Raw genomic sequence first — 20,776 nt, 5'->3', positions numbered from 1 at the left:
AATCCACGCACGCAGCTTTGAAACACATAGGTATATTTTGATTCCAGGTCCAACGGAACAAACATGACATCCTCCTGTGAGGTTTTCATGCAACAGAAAAGTAGGAAGGGTGGAAAGTTAGGAAAGAGGGGTGGGGTGTCTTCATCCAACACAAGGGACCAGTTCATTAGAGGCAGTGAGAATATAAAAGGGTTCAGTAGATCGGGGGTAGCAACTGTTGTCCCTTATACTATCTGCAGAAGGCAGTGAAAGTAGAAGTTCCCCAAAGCAGGTGCGACTGGTTGGGAAGCTCCTGTGCAAATGTTTGATAAAGGTTCACCTTCAACGTGCTCACTGCTACTTCACTCTGCCACCATCACACTTTAAATCAGTTACTGACATTGTGAAACAATGGGAGAGATCCACCTTCATCTCTTTTGGGGCTGATATGGACAAAAATTATTTATTTGCAGTTGGGTTCTCGAAAAATCATCCAGGTATTTTGAAAGTGAAATGTGTGATATATGATTAAGTTTCCTGCAAAGTAAATAAAAGTCAGCAGTAAAAGCTTTTACTGCGGTGAAGCAGAAGGACACACTTGCAAATAATGAACATACTCACTATGATGAATCTGTTTTGTTGGAACCCACGTGTCTACTTCTTCACAGGCCGAATTAGCTCTGTGTTTAACATCCAAAACAGAAGATGGCAATAGTGAACCAGCAGTGAGCCTCATGCATGCGAACAGTGGCCATGTTTTCATACGCACTGTCAGATGATGGAAATGCTTTAAAACTCTTCAGCAGCACATATAAATGTTTCATAGTCTTATGTTAGATGTGATTTGAGTGACTGCCTCGTTGCTACATTCATAAATGAAATACGTGAGGAAAAGCACCCCAGATATTAATGCAGCACTAATGTAAACACAGCCACTGATTGCTGACAGACTGCTTCACACCGTGTATCAGGAAACCCTAAAATCCCAAATTAGAAGCGTCTGAACTTGCCGTCGTCCCGTGGAACGTGTCCCTTCATCTAACTGCTCCGCAAGCAGACTAATCCGGGAGGTTATAAAAGCGTTCAGCCGGAGAGTGATGAACGAGCCCTTAGTGAGTTCTCTGTCCGTCAGAGGGAAAAGAATGGGGTCGGGTTGGGTTCCGGAACAGGCGCTCGATTGCTTCTGCCTGGCGCTGCTGAGGAGGCTGCAGGGCTACAAAACCTACTGCTGTGCGTCAACTGTTGCTGTGGGTTCCGTTCAGGTCCGGTTCGGAGGATCATGCAGTATAGTGACGGGTTAAGACTACTTTAAGTTTACTCGTCGTCGATAAAGAGCTTTAAAATACTTATAAATTAAGAAACAACACAACATGATAACACTGTAAAGTTAGCCTCAGGCATACGTTGCATATTCACGTGCACGCGCACACGCACTCGCATTCAGGCCAAAACGCGCAGCCGTAGTCGATAAACGCATGGCGGCTCCATAAACGATATGTGCTACGGGTGTCGCGGATCAAAGCAATATGGAGTCTCCTCGCGTCTCTCAAGTCACACGTCCGTGAATCCACGACAGCTCGGCCCGCACGCGCACTTGTCGCCACTGTAAACTGGCACGTCGTCATCGTCCACATGTCAAAGTTAAAGCGCGAAAATGAGAGTAGAAATCAATAAATAAAAGACCGCGAGGAAAACGATATGTACAAATGAGAAAATAAACAAAATGGGATCTTAGGCCTTCTTTTCATATAGCAGTAAAATCCCGGCCACCCCCTTCCACCGCTAAGCTACGCTACATAATACTGCCTTTCAATGCCAGAGAGTGTGTACATGACTTCACCCATGATATACATAGACGTACATTATATACATGATATACATGAGCGAGGAGAAACTCCAACGACAGCAGATGCCTGCGTTGACCATTTGATCATTAAACGTATGCGTGTCCCTTCGTTTTTCTCAAATATTTATATATATAAAAAGTAACATGACAGCGAAGCCTTTCCTTATGCTCTTAAATTACCTCCTTCATCCCTGCACGAAACAACAACAACAAAAATAAGATAGTATGAGAGACGAGAACCATCATGCATTGATTTTGAGTGACTGGTTCGATAGCGACTGAGAGGTTGAGGAAGAAACGGTCGCAACCGGGCAGTGGTTCAGAACTGGGAGGCCGAACTGGGGTCACACTGGAGTAGCCGGACGATGGAGGGGTCGCTTTTGGCACCTTTGATGAACTCCTCCAGGGATAATTTGCCTGCAGGACAGACACGGAGAGACAAAGGAAAGGAAACGAGTTATTATAGTGAGACGTGCAAATGAACTTCAGTCGACTCAATGTCAAGTCAAGATCAAGAAAAGATTTCCAGCACTTGACTTTTCTGCTGGATCTTTGACAGGCTGTGAGTTAGTCTACCACTGACGTCTAATCTGCAATGCCAGGAAATGCTGTAGCTCCGCTATGGTAAACATGCCTGATCTCTCCTCTCTGGATAACATATTCAACTACATGCAGCCATTTCCTCCTCTCACCATCATTATTGAGGTCCATTTGTCTGAAGATCTTATCTGTCCTCTTCTCTGGCGTGGATTCATCCTCTGGCATCTTCATCACAGACGACACCATCTTGTAGATGGCCTAAGTGGAGCGGGCGAGAGACAGAAAGCAGGGGAGAGACGGTGGGTGGGCGTTTGGAGGGCGAGAAGTGAATTTGCGGCAGCAGGGGACGTCTAATGAGACTGACGAGCAGAGAAGTACAACACAAATGAACCGAGGAGTCAGGTCGCTGCCGCTTTTCGAGATGCAGTGCAAGTCCACCTCATTACTTCTGGAACTAAGAACCTCTGTGCTGACACTCCAGCAGAGCGTGTACAGTATGACTGTGGAGGACAGCATCATAAGACACGGACAAATGTGGCAGAGTAGCGTTAGGGATGATGGTGGTCCTTCAGAGCAGAGCTGACTCTATTGATCTGATACATATTTATCTGTTTACTGATACGAGCACCTCCCGGCTCCTCAAAGAAGCGAATTAACCTCCGCAAACAGGCAGGAGGCAGCGGCCAGTATCACTTGGCCTCAGACACAGATCTACAATCAGCTTAGCTGCCCATTAAATCTCCTCCACTGGGAGCGTGGCGTGTAAAACTGACAGCAGATCAGTGCTGTGGCAGAACGCTCCGAGGGGGAAGGGATAAGCTCTCGCTGAGTTTTGGTAAGACGTGCCAGCTTTAAGATTTCATGTCTTGAATTTTAAGGCGAGGGTTCAGATTTTCCCTTTAAGAATGCTGTGGGAGTATGTGAAGTGTACACTAAACTAAAAGATGATGACTTATCCATGCTGTTTTTTTTATTTTAACGTTCAGGAATTGTTGATTTAAGATCTAATGATCTAAGGATGTCTTACTGCTAATACTGTACCGGATTTCATGAAAAAAGTAGTAATAAAAAACTCCTCATTAAAAAGTATCAATTATAAAGATAGGCAAAACTATTTGGTGATACAGTTATGATGTGATTTACTGCTGCATGGCTTATAATATTCATAATAAATGTCATGCCCTGGGTTGGTACTGTAGTAGTTAATTTATGAATAAAACAACTTATCTTAATAACTATAGTGGTGTTGGTAATAATAAATTCAATTAATTAATACATTAAAATACAGCATAGATAATCTCAGTGGAGTTCATGAACTAACAAGATATAATAATATAAATCTAAAGATTTATTTATTAATAAATATGTTAATTAAAAACTGATACTATAAAGTGACGTTTTATGACAATTATTGTGCTATTCTGTACATTTCTGCCTGTATTGTTACATCAAAAGCTTCAGAGTCAATAAAAGCTATTCGTCTCTGAGTAAAACTAGTCTGACTTCCTGTATCTTGACAATCTCTCTTTTCTCATGGAGTATAATGACACAATGGGCCCCTCCCCTCCCATCCAGCGGTGCGTAACCTCAATGAGCTTGTGGATAATCCCAGTATTCTGCACACTCAGGGATAAACTCTGGTTAAATTTAACTCGCTAATCCATGAGAACCCAGAAGAGCGCGCGTGCACGCTCACACACACAAGCACACACACACACGCACGCACGCACGCACGCACGCACGCATGCACGCACGCACACACACACACACTCTTGTTTCTGCTCTTCCGAAGTGAAAGGCTTACAAGGCCTGTGAGAGTGTTTGCATATCAGTCAAACCTCCACAGAGAAGGCTCCTCAGTAATAATTTATCATGAGCACGTTACCTTGCTCCAGTTCACGTGATTGGCTAGTTTAAATAAAATGCACATTTCTGGGATTCTGCGAAATTTTTCGGCAGGAAAATAAATAACCTCACATCGAGGGTCTGTATTTAAACTCTATATTAACATCCCTATGTGACTCATATTCTGCCACCTCGAAAGTGATTCGCAACTTACACCAGACATAAATGCATTAATAACAGTGGTATAAACGGTAGAGTACCTAATAAGTGACCACCAGCCTCTCACCTGTACAATCTCCAGCATCTCCTCACGGCTGATGTAGCCGTTCCCGTCCAGGTCGTACATGCTGAAAGCCCATTTCAGCTTCTGCTCCAGCTTCCCCCGCGACGTCACGCTCAAGGCGATGATGAACTCCCGGAAGTCTATCGTGCCGTCCGCGTTCGTGTCAAAAGTTCGGAAGACGTGCTCGGCGAACTTGGAGGCGTCGCCGTAGGGGAAGAAGTTGGCGTAGATCTTTTTGAACTCCTCCACGTTGAGGGTTCCACTGGGGCAGTCCTTCAAGAAGCCCTGAGAAAAGTAAACATGATGAGATGAGACAGGTCTACAAATACTAATTCAGCCCCCATGAAAAAACGAAAAACACAAGGTATCACATGTCAGCACTAGGCTTTCACCAGTAAATGTTTCATTCATTGACTCTGAACAGATTGAGGAAGTACCTAAAAAAAGGCCCTTGAAAGCAACTCTGGCTTCTTTTCAAAGAGTCACATTTAATAAAGCAGCCGTGTGCCTAGGATGAAAAGCGCGGTACAAGTCACGTCGCTCTCGGTTTTTGTTCATGTTTTTTCACCAAGGCTTTCGAGATAGAGGTAACGAGGTGACACAATCTATGTCTGTGGCGAAGGGCGCAATTACGTTGTGATCATCAGATCAAATGCTCTCACGAGGTGAAAAGTCAGAGCTGCTCCCCTAATAAAATGTTACCAGCGCCGGCGTCTGACATTTTTTAGCGGGAGAAGGTCACGGCTCTCAGAGCAGCTTTTTGACTCCGAAAAGACGAGCTGATAAATTCTCCCAGACCTAAACGTACTGTACAGATCTGTGGAATATGTGCATCGCACCCACTGGGACCACTATGTGAACAGACCCTGGGTCCGTGAGGCTTAAGTCATAGGTCAGAGAGGAAGCGATTTAACATTGTTCTGTTCTCTACCGAGCGTACACAGCTGTTACATAGGTCTAATCCATGTACAAAGACACATCTGGCCACACACGATGAGATAATTCATGCAGTACTGTCGTACTTCAGCATGTCCAGATCTAATCCGGCCTCTACGCTGCATTAACAAACACTGGGAGGAGTGCATTAACAGCCTTAGAGGGAATCAAACGCTGGCTTTTTCTACACTACAGTTGAAGTCTGATTACTGATGAAGTGTGATATTATGGTACAGTACTGACACATTTACTTTTACAAAGATGCATTGAAATTCTCCTATTATGATTATATTAAGGCATAAGCAGCATATACTGGACATCTATCAACAGGAGGATCTGAAACTAATCAACATGAGGATGTTTTCGTATTCGTACTCTGTGTATAGTTACTGTTTACATACTTTGTACCACTCCTGCAGTTCGTGATCAGAGAACTCCGTATTCTCTCGGAGGTCCTGCAGCACCTCGGGCCGCAGCTTGCTGTTCTGTTTCCCCATGGCAACGGGACAGGACTCCTGGTTCCCTCGACGACAGCGGCGACTACAGCGCTAGCCAAGTGTCACACCTGTCAATCAGAAGTCATGAGATCAGGGGGTCAGCAACAAATGGGAAAAACGTGGATCGACTGATGAGTCAGTTGAGTACATTAATATAAATAAACAAAAATAAAACGTCACACCTGGTTTGTCAATTAGCAGTCGGCTGTGACAGGCACTGGATTTTGCCCAACGTAAACCTGACCTTGTCCCATGACACGATAAAGTTCTGCATCTTTTTATGAAATCAAATCAAGCCTTGTGACGGCATTGTGTCCCAATCCCCTTGACATGGGACGTTACGCAACTCAGCGAGTCTTAAAACTGCTGCATCACATTTGCGAACATTAAATAATCCCGAACGCAGCGCTGTGACGTCAAGCGTTAGCCCACTGGTCACATTCCTGGGTTTATCTCTGTGTCTGTGTGTCAAAGCCACGGCTTCAGCTCCTGCCTGCTTAATTAGCCCGTACTCTGCCAACACAGTGTTTGTGTGGTACATTATGACTCGTCTGACCTTCCCTGACCTCCGGTCTCTCCTGAGTCCTGGCGGTCAACTGTGCGTGTGTCTGTGTTGCATATTAAGTGAGTGGAGCGCACTGCTGCACTGTTGCTTCATGCACACCGTTAAGAAAACCCAGATGTCCCATCAGCTCTTTACTCGGCTAATAAAATTAGGCGCATATGAGGAAGCACCTAATGCTGGCGGCATTTGAGTAAGTGCTTGTACACGGAGAGTGGTGCTTGCAGCCAATTCCCAGGCTACAGAATGGAGAGCTATAGCCATCAATTATCATTTCATCCTCTGTGCTTGGGGACTTGCTGCACACAGAGAGGATTAGGAAACCATATTATGGCTTTTTGCCACCTGTCATCAAACCAATGCTTATAACTGCTTAGCTTAGGAGTGTGTTTACACATGACATTAAAAGACTTATATTTATAGTCTGTACAGAAAAAAATGTACTTTTCTTTTCGCTTTAAGCCGCTAAGGGTTAGAGTTCCTCAGTAGCTGCCATAGGTACAGCGTGATCCAGATCCTAGAGGTGGTGGTTTCACTGATGTTTATTCTAGCAGCGACATAGGAGGAAAGTGTAGGCGCATCAACAGGATGTAGGAAACACTACAAGAGTTGTGTTTGGAAGGAGAAAACAAATGGAAGAAAACACCTCTGACAGAAAGATTTGTACATTAAAGTCAATATTGCTTGTTTACTTTTGGTACAGCACATTTTTTTACAACAGTAAAGAAATTTTTTTAAGCTTTTGTTCATTTCTTTCTCTGTTCTCCCTCAGTACAAGTTCCACACACAATCCAAAAGGTTGGATCCTTTGCCAGTTTATCTTTTTCACTACAGATCACAGATTAATCACTTAAATGTTATGGCAGTGGACTAACCCCCAATTACTGCGACAGGAAACCAGAACATGAACAGTTGTGTTTCAATGCAAACATCCTGTATTGGCATCCTGTATGACACCATTGGTCATCAATTGCAATGGTAAATAACAAAAAATTTCCAAACAGAACTAGAAGCAGTAAAACTGAAGACACGCTTAACAATTTACGACTCATGATCTGTTGTACAGCACATTCAGTACGTGGGTGCAAACCGAGGGAATGCGAAAGGAAATCATTAAGGAGATGCAGTAGCTCTACATAAATCAGTAGGTCTCACCATAAACAGTGATTTGTGGTTTAAACCTGCTATGAGTATTTAGAAACACACACAGCATTGGCAGGTACTAATGAGACAAGTGTGTGTCACTGTGTACTGTATATTAAGCTTGTGTGTGTGTGTGTGTGTGTGTGTGTGTGTGTGTGTGTGTGTGTGTGTGTGTGTGTGTGTGTGTGTGTGTGTGTGTGTGTGTGTGTGTGTGTGTGTGTGTTTTAGGAATGTAGACAAGAAACGCCTGGAAGACACGGTGGGATTTAATTGGACAGATAAGGATTCTTTAATTGCAGCGGCTAATGCTTCCTGGTGACACACAGTGAAACAAACCTTCACCTTAACTGCTGCCTAATAAACGTACGATCTACTCTGGGTTTGCTTCACATATTATTGGTTATGTGTTGTTGTCAGGTGGGGCTGATTTTAATCACCTTAGTGACAGGGGGTGACTCCATAAATGACGCTTTATTTAATTAGTAATATTTTTATTTGGAATTTAGCAGTAACTACCGGTATACAGTAAAACAAATAGTTAGCTGTAGACACTGGGCATCTTTGAATAAAAAGATTTGATGTACAGTATATTGTGTGTTTTTGTTGCTTGGAAATTGAAAATAAAGTAAAAAAAAAAGAAGTAAAGAACATCACTGTGCTTCTCAAGACACACTTCTGGGTTTTCAAGTACAGAAATCAATTCTAATTTGAGCCACCGCTAATGCTAAGGCTTTTCCACATGTTCACAAATGTTTACATTTGCATGTACATGACAACATGATGTGTTGCTGGCCAACAAGCTAGTATGATGAACGTACATACTGTAAGTGACCATAACCGTACAATGACATCAGCTCATTAGTGAGATTTTCCAGCTCCAGCATCGTCTGTCAGAGGAAGCATTAGCGCAGGTTTAAACCCTGAGATGCTGTGAAGGCTGCTACCAACATTCTCTCCTCTCGCACGGTGACCTTTAAACTGTACTCTCCAGTCTCTAGCCCTCCTCCTCCCGCATTTTAAATAAAAACATGTCTGTCCTCACCAGCCACAGCTGCTTTAATTCCCCTGTGTCCCCCCAAAACCCAGATCTCCAATCCCTTCAAACCATCCCCTTATCACTTCATCCCTCCATTCGGAGGCACAAAGCACTAATCTGCCTCCGCGGTCTAAGTGCCCCGCGGTTGTTGGATGTTGTTGTCCAGCCCCCTGCTGTAAGTCTACGCACAGCAGCCCCACGCGGCCACGGAGTTGGGCTCTTGAACATCTGTTCCACAGCTACTATAAGCGGGTTGATGATCGCTGTATGAAGGATGAGGCAGTGAGACATAGGAGACAAAGAAGATATGACACATGACGGAACACAGAGACGAGATGAGTGTGAAACCTCTTCTGTGATAAATGGGCTAAACCTTAACATAAATGCTAGTGAGTATCTCTGAAGGAACAGATGCTTAGGTCTGTCATTTAAATATACTGTATAAACCCCTGCCGCTTACTGATGAGATGAGTGGCTGAAGGCTCCTCAGATGTATCGTATATTGCATGACTGGACACTGAAACCCGTTGGCTGCAGCACTAAAGCGGGTCCCACAGCACATTTCACAGGCTGTCGAGCAAAATCCTTCCACACCAGTCGGGAGGGATTTTTCTCAGAGTAGCCACAGAAAAAAAAAAGAACTAATAAAACATATTAAAAGAATATTGACTGTCCGTGACCACCGTCATCGCAGAGGGACGTCACACTCGCCGGCCGAAATCAGCTTTTTAATAACAGACCTACAGTTACAGCGCATGCATCTGCAGTAAAGTGAAGGACGGAGAAGAAAAAGATGGAGTTTGGAGATAAGTGCAAACTCCAATTCAACATTTCACAGAGTGGCGCTACTTTTACCGGTTAATGTGGTTCTAAGATGAGAAAACGCCGCATATCATATCGCCTGCCAACAGCTCTGTCATTAGGGAGGAACAGGGATGGGGGGGGGGGGGGGGGGGGGGGGGGGGGGGGGGGGGGGGGGGGGGGGGGGGGGGGGGGGGGAGTTGTTGATGTGGTATGCAACACTGGAATAAAACAGACGGAGCTGTGAGAAAAGAGACAGATCGAGAAAAAAAGTGACAGGCGCCATTGATTTTTTTTTTCCTCTCAGGTGTTTTCAGGCTCTCGTCTGTCTGATAAGCATAAGCATCCTGACAGCTCCGGTGACCGCCTACACTGTTATCTGAGAGGCCATCCCCAAGTCTCAGCCTGCTTTTAGCTTTCATTATATTTTATTCCCTTCCTGTTCTTGTTAACTACTAGATCTGAAACAATTAGAAACTCAAGTACATATGCACAAATCTGCACAATTATTACTGTATTAGCATTAGCTGACTAGACTGCATAAACAACTTTGTCTGAATCATATGAAAAGTATTCCACTCTTCTTGCCTAAGTGTTGTAAAGTATTGTATAACTTTAACTATAACCCAGAAGCTCAGATGTCTGTAGAGATGAGAAAGGTCTGAATTGCAGTACTTCATTTCAACATTTATGTGATTCCATCTTCAGAGGCATTAAGGAAAAAATAGACACTGAGAAGAAGAGATAAAGGAAAGAAAGGATTGATGAAGATGCATTGAGGTACTGAAGGAAAAGACATTAACGGAGAGGTTAAAAATAAGAATCAGGCCTGGTCCTCGGTGTGGAGCTCGTCCCTTTCCTGCACCGTGAGGTTTCAAAGCATGTACTGTACACGTCCTGGTAATAACTCGCTGCCAGAGAGAGCAACACCTGCAGACACACATGTCTACGTGTTCCTAATGTATAAAACATACAGCCAGTGATGATCCAACCAGCACTAAAAGCAAAGGACAAAGGGAGGGCTACGACAGCGTTACGTTTGAGGTCACATTAGTAGAGTGGGAAAAAATATTAAAAGGCTCATGTGGTGGACTGAAAAACAGGTTTCACTGTTGAAGAAGCAGCAGTATCAGGAGGTTGTTATCAAGTCCATAGGATGCAAATGCATTTGTCTTTAGTTATAACTACAGCACACCTCTTAGCTCTGCATAACAATAGAGCTGCGGTCCTCTATCCAGGAACTCAGACCTCCATCTGGGAAGAGGCTGGCCTCATTTATAACACGGCATCGGAGGGCATTGCTATTTCCATCTGGGTCATGCCGTAAAGAAATAACGTCCTCCTTGGAAGAGGAACATTCTTCGATTGCATGAGTAAAAATTTAGAGCGGCCCGAGCGCCATTGCTTTATCCATTACTTGGGTTTCAAGTTGAGCAAATGTGGATCAATTGTCTACTATGAAATCTGGGGCCTATCTCTGGATCCCCAGTTCAAGCAGGTAAATCTATTCCCTCATATCCATCCCTCCACAGAGAATAAAGCGGCTTGTGGTAATGGCTTAGTGATTTCATTTTCCTGAAACAGAGACGGGCTCGCTCCTGGGTGGAGGTGCAACATGGAGCCGTGCATCTTCATTTCCCCGCTGGAAGCCTCTGAATATGGAAACACTCCACGGTGCACCTCTGCTTTCCAGTCACACAACAAACCCCCTCAAACCTGCTTAATTTTTAATCAGAGTGACAAACAAAACACATTATTATGCTCATGTTTCCATATTTCCACAGTCTGCCTTCCCCTTCAGAAATGAGATCTGAAAGAGTCGATACCACACGGAGAGAGAAGAGGATCATCTATGTAATATTTATTTTGTGTTTTTTAAAAAGCAGGACTCGTGGAAAGCCTCCTCGCAGCAGTTCTTTATGAAATATTTACAGTGGGAAGCTCATCCTCACAGTAAGTAACACGCGTTCCACTGTGTAACCGGCTCACATTAAATGCCTGCTTCTGTTTCTGTCCCACTGCATGTGTCACCAAAATGACTGGACATTTGCATGTGATAATAACAACAAACGCACTCATGACATTTGTCACGCGTAGTTGGATAGACAAACAACATGGCTACACAATAAAACCAAAAAGTACTATTTAGTTTGCTCTTCGGGGTTGGACGGTAAACACAGTTCTTGGAAGGCACTCGTCCATGTTTGCGCCACCAGATGAATAAAGTGCACGGTAATAGAGCAAGGTGAGCGTCCACAAAGGGAACAGCGTGGGCAGCGGCGCTAACCTTGTTGTTTTGTTGATTCCAGTGGATGGCGGAGACTAAAGCAGCCCTTTAATATGCAGCGCTGCTGCTTCGATGGAGGCACGCGGCGATGGAAGCGCCATGTGTTGGTGTCGTGTGTGTGTGGGAAGGGGAAGACGCCGAGCGTTGGCGACTCAAAGCCAGGCGAGCTATAGCATTCGCTACGACATATGCGAGGCGGAGGACGGGAAATTAGTTGGGTTAATATTTAGCGAAAGGTGGGGAGACAACAGGAAACGAGATCAAACAGGGAAGATTAAACAAAACAAGAGGAGCGCCGATGGATAATTAATGCCATTCTTCCACTTCCTCCCTCCCTCCGCCTGTTTTCGTGTCGGTATCTGCTCCGTGCAGAGGTTTGACCTTTAGCGAGTGTGTAATTCTAGCACAGGGGCTGAGCACAATAATATAAAAAAAAAATCCATAGCGTCTGCTGCAGGGAGTAGGCAGCCACAGACCCGCCTCCATGAGTCTAAAAATGCTTGTTAATTGTCAACACTGGCGGCAGGAAACACCACAAGCCGAACCCTTATTGTAAATTAGCTCCATGCTAACGTCCGTGCTGTGACTCCGCGTCCATACAGTGGAGCCGTGGCTGTAATCCCGTACCAATCCTGAAGCAGGGATTATAAAAAGATTACTGGAGCAGCTCCGGCCAATGACAATGCACGTACGGGCACATACCGCACAGGAAGGAGTATGAATCACTTCGCTGATATGAAAAAGTTCATTCAGCACCGGGTCGCATTCAGTCGGCTCGGCGGAAAACCGACTAGCCCATTTTCACATGACGTTTCTACTTTTTGGTCGATTATGTAAGTAATTTTAAGTTAGGTAACAAATATTGTTGCACAAATAAAAATTGCAGTAGCTCTAAACTAGTTTTTCCAATAAGCTTCTTACTATGTGAATTGGAGAAATTGCATAAGGCACAAGATTTGGTGACATCATGCTACTGTAGCCGTCAGATGTCACTTGAGTCCATGCACGTGGAACCGACGACATTTGTTGCATTAAATTGTTCTTTGAATAAACTAAATTCCACATATGCCATCGATATAAATGACATAGTGTGCGTGAACTAATCCCTAAACCAATCCAAAGCATCCACAGGGGTCACAAATGCAGCTATTCCTGCTCCACTTCTATCCTTAGCTGCAATCGATCTGCTGACACACGAAGCCCTTTTTCCCCGTCCTCTCATTTAGCCTCTCCTTTTTCTTTCCCCTCTGCCCGTCTCCTTTCCCTTACGCACCATCTCCAATGTCACTTTGTCGGGTTTTCTGCAGCTCTTGATCTTTACTAAACGCCCTGGGCCCAACTTGCCGCTGCTTCGATTTCCCCTGGTATCGCTGCTCCACATCTTTCCGTCCCGCTTCTGCCAAAACAAACTGGCAACGGTGCCACCGCTCGCCGGCCCTCTGGCCTCTGTCCTTGTTGCTAAACTACCCACGCGTGGGTTCAGATGCATTGAGTGCTGGTTCGTTGTCCTCGTTTAATTCCTCCTTTCTTTTTCACAGTACCAACAATAGCCGGCTCCTGGGAGGTGAACTGCTTAAAGGGTTGCTGCACTGTTTTAAGCTCCTCTGAGGACCCTGACTGAGAGAGGCCTCCAGGGTGACGGGGCTTTCGAGGTATAGAAGAGTATTTTAGCTCGTGTCCCGGAGCAACACACAGAACCAGCACAGCAGCAGAAGCAGTAGGAGCCACAAAGACACTGTCACAGCCACGTGCACGGACCAAATGCACGACACACACACACACATCCAACGATGAAGGTGGTAATTATCCTCCCAGCGTCTTTTGTTACTGCAGGCAATGACGCGCTTATTAAGGTCAAGGATTGTTCTGTGATGAGGCACGAGGAGCGAAATAAAGACAGACAGCTACGTGAGCATGAGGGGTTCGTTACGAACCGGTCAAATTTCAGCACGCAGCATTTACAGCATTTCTTTGTCCACACTGAGGTGTGTCACAATCTGCTGGTGATCTGGGTTTCAAGGGGGCAATTTGCTCAAGTTAACTTCATTAAGTTAAGTTAACTCTTAAATTATAATAACATAACTAGAGTTAATGGAAATGAAGTAATATTATGACAGAGCAGATAATACTCAAGTAATGTAGATCTTTACTTACAGTCATAAAGTAAATGTACTTTGCACCACTTTACTGACACACACTGTGAAACATAAATACAAAACCAACAGAGAGGAAGGAAGTGATGCTGGATCTGATGGTAGTGCGTTCTTAAAAGGCAGGGGGTGTGAAAGCAGATGGGACGAACAGCAGCATCCGTCTGCTCCAGCTGCTTGCTGGCGAACGCGCTGAGGACAAGGTTAAACGCAACCAACGCAGCGATCGCACATATGAGTAAAGATTCCAAGTGAATTATCAAGCGTCAGCGTTTGCGTCTGGGTAGCAGTGAACTGTGGGTGTGTTTGACCACGTTTTCATCCCCTTTGTACATTATGTGGAAAAGAGGATGTGTTACACTTAGTGGGGCTCTAATGTGTATCTCTGTTGTGTAGAGTGGGGCGAGGCCTTTGAGCTCTCCTAAAAACCACTGCAGTGTAAGGCTAAGGACAGTGCTCTCTGATATACTTACATAAAGAGGATTTAGCCTCCACTTGGCCATAATCTAACGCTCACTCAGCCTTGCTTCATTTCCTGCAACTTTCCTTTAGGAAGATTTGGTAAAACATTGTTGATTACACATCTCTGTGTAAGTTTTAGTTCAAAAAGACAGCTCGGTCCAGAGCACAAGGGCATCACCGCGCCATCTAGTCATATTGTACCTGGCTCACTTTCACATTTCCTGTGCTAATGAAAAACCAGAATTAGCATCTAAAGCAGGTTCTGACTTTCGTCACGCGCTGAGAGTAATCGCGTCACAGCTGCGGAGGCCTGTAAAGAGCAACCCATCAATGCAGCGCTCGCTCTGCGCTCAGATGGGAAGATCACGCATTCAGCCGAGTCTCTACTTCCTCCACTGCCGTCTCCTCCACACGTCAGCCTCCTGCAGCTGAGCAAAGAAGCACCTTCGCCGCTACTTAGCTGCTCCCTCGCTTGTCTTCTTACTAAAGCCGAGGGTTACGTCTCTTTACTACACCCGTGCCACTTTGGCTGCAGCCTTAAAAAACTCAAGTGTTTCCTGTTTCAGCAGTGCATCAATAACACATTCCACATTCGAATAGGACCCAAGGTGGGAAGAGCTGGTCCTTGAGGGATGCTGCACCTCCTGCTCCTCGTTCCATTATGTGGAACGAGTGTGTTTAGCCAGTTCAAAGCTGAAACACTTTGTTTCTGCTGTTCCACCCTCATCTAAGATGGTGTCTTTTAGCTTTTGATTGCCCAAACACTAGTCAAAATGAGTAATGGGAGGTGGGGGGTGGATATATCACTTAAACATATATGTATTATATATCTCACTTCCTTTTGAAGTTATCTGTGTTTATCTGTGTGAGTATCTGGTACTCAAACTTTGCTACTGTTCTCTTTGCTATTGCAAATCACAGAGGAACTAGCCAGCTGTGCTAAAAGCTTAATTGTTCCGCCTCTGACGATGCACTCAAACAAATGAATCATAAAAGTAAAACTGTTGACATTTTAAGACGTTTAAAAAGGAAGACGGCATTTCAAAAATGTCAGCACAGGAACTTACATCAGCTTATTGGGTGAGGAAGCAGAAGCATTTCATTTAAAGATTTAATACAGACTTCAAGCATTATTTATGAATAATAGATGAATAATTTTATATATAGTATATTATATATCTTAGCCCTGTGATTTACTTGCAACCTGTACAGGGTGTAACCTGCTTCTTACTCAAATGGTAGCTGGGATAGTCGCCATTATCCTTATGACCCTTACAAGGATGGGTGGCTACGTTACTGTTAGGTTCCGGTCGGTGTTGAACAGCACACCTGACTGCCCTGATCTATACTGTACAGTAGTTCCACTACATGACTACACTTGTGAAGCACATGTTTCTGGACAGTTATTATCATCGTTACATCCCTAAGCAACGTCTGGACCTGTGAGATTTCTAAATCGCTACTGATCATCAGTCCTGTGTACAATATCTGGTCTGGTCCTGGACACCGGTTAAGCCTTGTCAGCCCGATCATTTACAAAACGCTGGCTGGGCGCTAATTCATATCGACAGCTTCCGCTCTGATCCTTTCTTTTTTTTTTATCTTATCTCCTACTGCTGGTTTACAACAGCTATCTGCCCCAGCAGACGCTCATGTACACACGTAACCACAGTCCCCATCTACACTCGCCATGTGTCTGTGTTTTATACGGACGTATCTGAAATGGCATGTTTTACAGGTAAACTGCCTGCACATGTTACTGTATATTATATGATAGAGAAAACCTTGGGCACCACAATTTAAGGCATACTCAAAGTCAAATTATTCAAATTAACAGCGCAGAAACAGCCATTGTAAATAAGCTGCGAAACTGCTGTGTGATAATAGTACAAGCATTCAAAATCAAATTCCCTGTTCATTACAGATAATAAAGCATCTGCACAAACAGCCGCCTGTGTGACATGAGACAAAGAGAAAAACCTCTGCAGCGGCTCCCACTGTCAGAGTATCACGCTGTGCCCCGAGAGCCAGACAGACGTTTAATTGAACTGACTCTACAGAATAATACGGCTCTTTTGCTCACAGCTCCACATAAAAAGGTTGCCATGCGATTGCGCCAGCAGCCGGAGAAATGGGTCTGCAGTCATTACGGCTGCTTGTAAATGCATCCGAGCTAGCCGGCGCCAGATCGATTTTTCTATTTTCTGATTGGCCCCTCCGTCATTGCCCTCAGAGCCCCGCGCGAGGCTGGCGGGGGGGGGGGGTGGGCACTGAGCTTAATTGACGCTGTCACAGTATGAAACCGGTTATAATTTCTCAAGCAGAACATTTTCATCTTGCTCCCCTCGCGCTCTCACGTATATACACATAGATTAAATAGAGGCACGACATCCACCATTCCTGTTTACGTTTATTCGGCAGCTGAGGTAGAGACACAGCTGGTGGTTATTCTTCCATAAAATTCCTCACATTCCGCTCAGGCATGAGGGAGGCATCTAAATCTAGAGGAACCCCGGAGGAGGAGGAGGAGGAGGAGTGAGCCAGGAGAGAGCCACAAGAACTGAAAAATAGTTTGTTGTTCCTACTGCACAGCTCATCACAGCAAAGAGACTAATTAAACCGCTGTTGTTTTTGAAAGAGCCCTTAAGATGATTAGAGACGAGTAAAAGCAGCAGTGTGGACAGAGAGATAAAGAATCTGAACCTGAAAAGGAGCAGGAGATGAACAGATGACAGGAGCTGAGATACGATCTCAACACAGGTGAGGTGTGTGTCGGCCGCCTCGCCTTTATTAGTGGAGAGCTGTTGGCCTTTTTATAACACACACACACACACACACACACAACCACCACCAACACAATCACTCCGACTTCATTATCCAAACCACATGCCGAGCTCTGGGAGTAATTGGCTGCCCTTTCAGCCTCCTAATGGCTGCAGGAGAGGAGAGAACAGGAGGTGAACTGGCTGAATTACCGTCATTTATTACAAATCTCCGCTGAACTACTTTGCTTACTTGCTTTCATGCGGCTGGTTTTATCCCTTCACGCCGTTGTCTTAACCCGCTGCTCCTTCGCGGCGGCGCTCGCGTTCCTACTTAATTTGTTTTGGTGCTCTTGCTGAAGGATGAGGAGGATCCAGTCCAGTGTCTCTTAATTGGAAGCGCTTGAGACGGAGGAGCTAGACCTCCCCGAAATGAGGGATTTGGACAATATTAAGCTTCGTGTTTGATTCGCTCGCACAGTGCTCGTTAATGGCGGGCGACTGAGACGGTCCGTTTCATATAGTTCCGATGCAACACGGGTTGCTCGAACCCACCCCGGGCCGAGCTTCGGGGGTCCTGTTTCATTCACCACCTGCATATTGTAGCGGCTGCTCCTTCATTCCTATCACAGCCATTATCAGACGGCACGTCTGACAGGCAGGAGACTCCCCTCCCCTGCGGGATCAGGGAAGATTACAGGACCGGCGGCGTGCACGCGTGCACGAGACACGCAGACCCCGTGTCACCCCGTGCGGGCCGCGTCCCACTCATCTCCTTCCCCTGCTTACGAAAACAGAGGCGGCGTACGAAGCGTGAAAACATGACTCGTTCATTTCAGAGTAGCTCCTCGAGCCTGTTCTGAGTCTTAGGTTTGCGATGTACTAACAGGTTATATAACTCTCCTGTTCTTCCTGCTGCTGCTTCCTATGGTTTGAGCTCAGGAGCTACACGTGTGTGAATCTTCATATGCTCCTATCCTGTAGTCCAAAACTACATCCTTTCGCACACAGAACACAAGAGGAACTTTAACATAGCGATTAAGTTCACCTAATTTTACACATGAAGTTCAATCACCATTAGTCAGAAATGTCAGCTTCAGACACTGACGCTGTGTTGAGCCTAAGGGCGACTGCAACACAGAACTGTCTCTCACAGTTTGTTTTTTTTCACATGCCACTGTCATATTTCACACAGAAACATTTGTAAGCAAACACCCACTGCTGCGCATCTCCTTGTAAGGAAAGTGTTTTGTGTTCAGACAAGATAACATATCCCGGTCCATCAGCGATTGAAGCGTCCTTCTAATCATAGTGATAATGGTTTTGTGCTGAAATGGCTGTTCGGCTTTTGTTAATCACGGCGGTGTTATGACAAAATGTAACATAATTGTTGAAAGGCATAAACAGAGCCATTTCCTCCCCCATCACTGCACTCCAGCTCCAAACCACAGAGCCATTTCCCATCCATCTCTACTCCACTCTCGTAATGATCACGCTCTTATATTCCCATTAAACCCTCAGAGTTGTCCTTTAAGACAATTGTGGGCTTCCACATCCATCAGGATGGAGCAACTGTGGGTCCACTGAGGTCTCAAAGGCATTTAACGGTTTTTCTCTGGAAGCAAGACAGCACGTGACAACGGAGAAGCCCTTCGGCCGTCACGCGCTTCATTCTTGCAGAATGTATTCCATGCATATGTGCAGTCAGGGTCATGCATAGAAATTCTAGTTGCATATGAAAGGGAGGTCATCTCATACCCCCCCCCCCCCCCCAAAAAAATACACATATTCATGAACGCATATGATAAATTACAAATCACACACTGTGACTGTGATATCAATTATCTGCCCTTGTGTGTGTATGTGTGTATGTGTGTGTGTGTGTGTGTGTGTGTGTGTGTGTGTGTGTGTGTGTGTGTGTGTGTGCAGAAGCAAAACATTCTCTTACGTAACATGCACCACGTTCCCAGTAACCCGTGATGGTTAATGCATCACTCCCTCCGCCACGAACCACCTTAAACATCACCTCAACAACCTGTCTGCTGCTCCTGTGGCCTCTGTGCCTGTTCCTGAGCACCGCACGAGCGACTTTCGCCACAAAATTCCCCCTCCCCGTGACAAAATGTCAGGCCTGGTGGAAACCAGTTCAGTCTGAAAGGATTAAACCGAAAGTGTGCAGCTGGGTGGCATTCAGAGAAGAAAGCCGAGGAGAATGCGTCGCCTGGCAAGCCTTGAATCAGACAGACAGGAGCAGGGGCCCTAAACACCTCAGTAACAGATGATAATTAAAGACGGCGTGTTGTATAACCAAAGGCCCACTGGGCGCCTGCCTTTATTTATTTAGACCCCATCGCCGCCGTCAGTCCACAAGAGAAGCTCTACTCTATGGAGTGATAATCACTCGTGTTTTTACACAATACGTGACAGGTAGCGAGGACGAGAGAGGCTGTTATGATCCTATTGCCTCACACTCAGGAGCAGAGAGAGAGATGAGGATAATTAAGCTGAAACAGAGTAATGCAACTAATGCGTGATCAGATCGTAACATGTGCAGCGACTGTAAAACAAACGGGCCAGTGACGGATGTAGGGCACGTTTCACTGTCCTGCGTGGGACATGTAGCTGTAACGTTTCTATATGACACATCCAGGCTCGAGCAGTTATCAGCATGACGGAAATCCCCCCCACGGCGAAGACAGACCCACCGCACGCGCGCGTCTCCTGTCCCATGTTAGGATCATTCATAAAAAATGGCAGCCCCGCTCTGCTTCCATCCCCTCCGCTGCAGAATAAACGCACCGTGCGTTTAAATTAGCGCCCGATCAAATCAGTCTTCCGATTTTTGTAAAAAAAAAAAAAAAAAAAGGCTCCATCATGTGAGACGGAGCGTGTGTCTGCGGCGGCGGCTGCGGGGGGTACACGGGAATGTGGTCGGCTCGCGTGCTCTCGGCTGCGCTCGGTGCTTTCGCCGTCGCCACAAACAGGAAGAGCGCGCGCGGGTAAACAAAAGCGACCACGTCGATCTTCCACGAGGCACGATTGCACAGAACCCTAATTATGCTGCGATTTCTTGCGATTTCTTACCCGATGCAGTTCCGCTTCTGACGGGGAGGCGAGTGTCCCTGCTCCGGTTCAGCGCAGGACGGCCGGATGCAGACGCGAGGATGCTCGGCTCTCGTTCTTCCTCCCGAAACCAACCGATGAATAGCGTTTGCGATCCCGCTGCCGCTGCGGCTTCTTACCGCACTTACTTACACGCGCGCGCTCACAGCGACTGCGAAGTGGCCCTTGGCTACAGGAACCGGGCCCCGCGAACCATGTTACCGTGCAGGCGGAGAGGCAGCGGCGGCGGCGGCGGCGGGTGCTGCTACTGGCGATCGCTCTCCTCCCAGAGGCCGGGACGGAAAAGCAGCGCAGGACGGTGTGTCTGAGAAGCGTTGTGCGCCGGTGGAGTGGATTTAAACGGAGGAGGAAGAGGGGGGGGGGGGGCGTTGGGATTACGTGGTAGGGGTTTAATTAGATAGCGCTGCGCCTATTGGCACCGACGATGCGCACGGCCCTCCTCCCACTTCCCTCTCTCTCCTCCCTTGAAACGGAGAGCACGGAGTCATGGCGCACCTCCGCGTGTACGTGTGTACAATCGGGCT

At 45.9% G+C, this 20,776-nt stretch overlaps 1 protein-coding gene across 1 annotated transcript; it reads right to left on the bottom strand.

Moving 5' to 3' along the window:
* Window positions 1-16: 16 nt before the first annotated feature.
* Window positions 17-20,572, bottom strand: LOC114865336 (hippocalcin-like protein 1). Its single transcript, XM_029166401.2, has 5 exons — window positions 20,214-20,572; window positions 5,831-5,994; window positions 4,497-4,778; window positions 2,518-2,623; window positions 17-2,242 (listed from the first exon to the last, which is right to left on the bottom strand). Exons 2-5 carry the CDS (start codon window positions 5,924-5,926, stop codon window positions 2,145-2,147), a joined length of 582 nt encoding a protein of 193 aa, XP_029022234.1. The 5' UTR covers window positions 5,927-5,994; window positions 20,214-20,572; the 3' UTR covers window positions 17-2,144.
* Window positions 20,573-20,776: the final 204 nt, after the last annotated feature.

This window comes from Betta splendens, chromosome 11 (assembly GCF_900634795.4).
Source record: "Betta splendens chromosome 11, fBetSpl5.4, whole genome shotgun sequence".
In the NCBI taxonomy this organism is placed as follows: Eukaryota; Metazoa; Chordata; class Actinopteri; order Anabantiformes; family Osphronemidae; genus Betta; species Betta splendens.
This window is presented reverse-complemented; position numbering and strand designations above follow the sequence as displayed.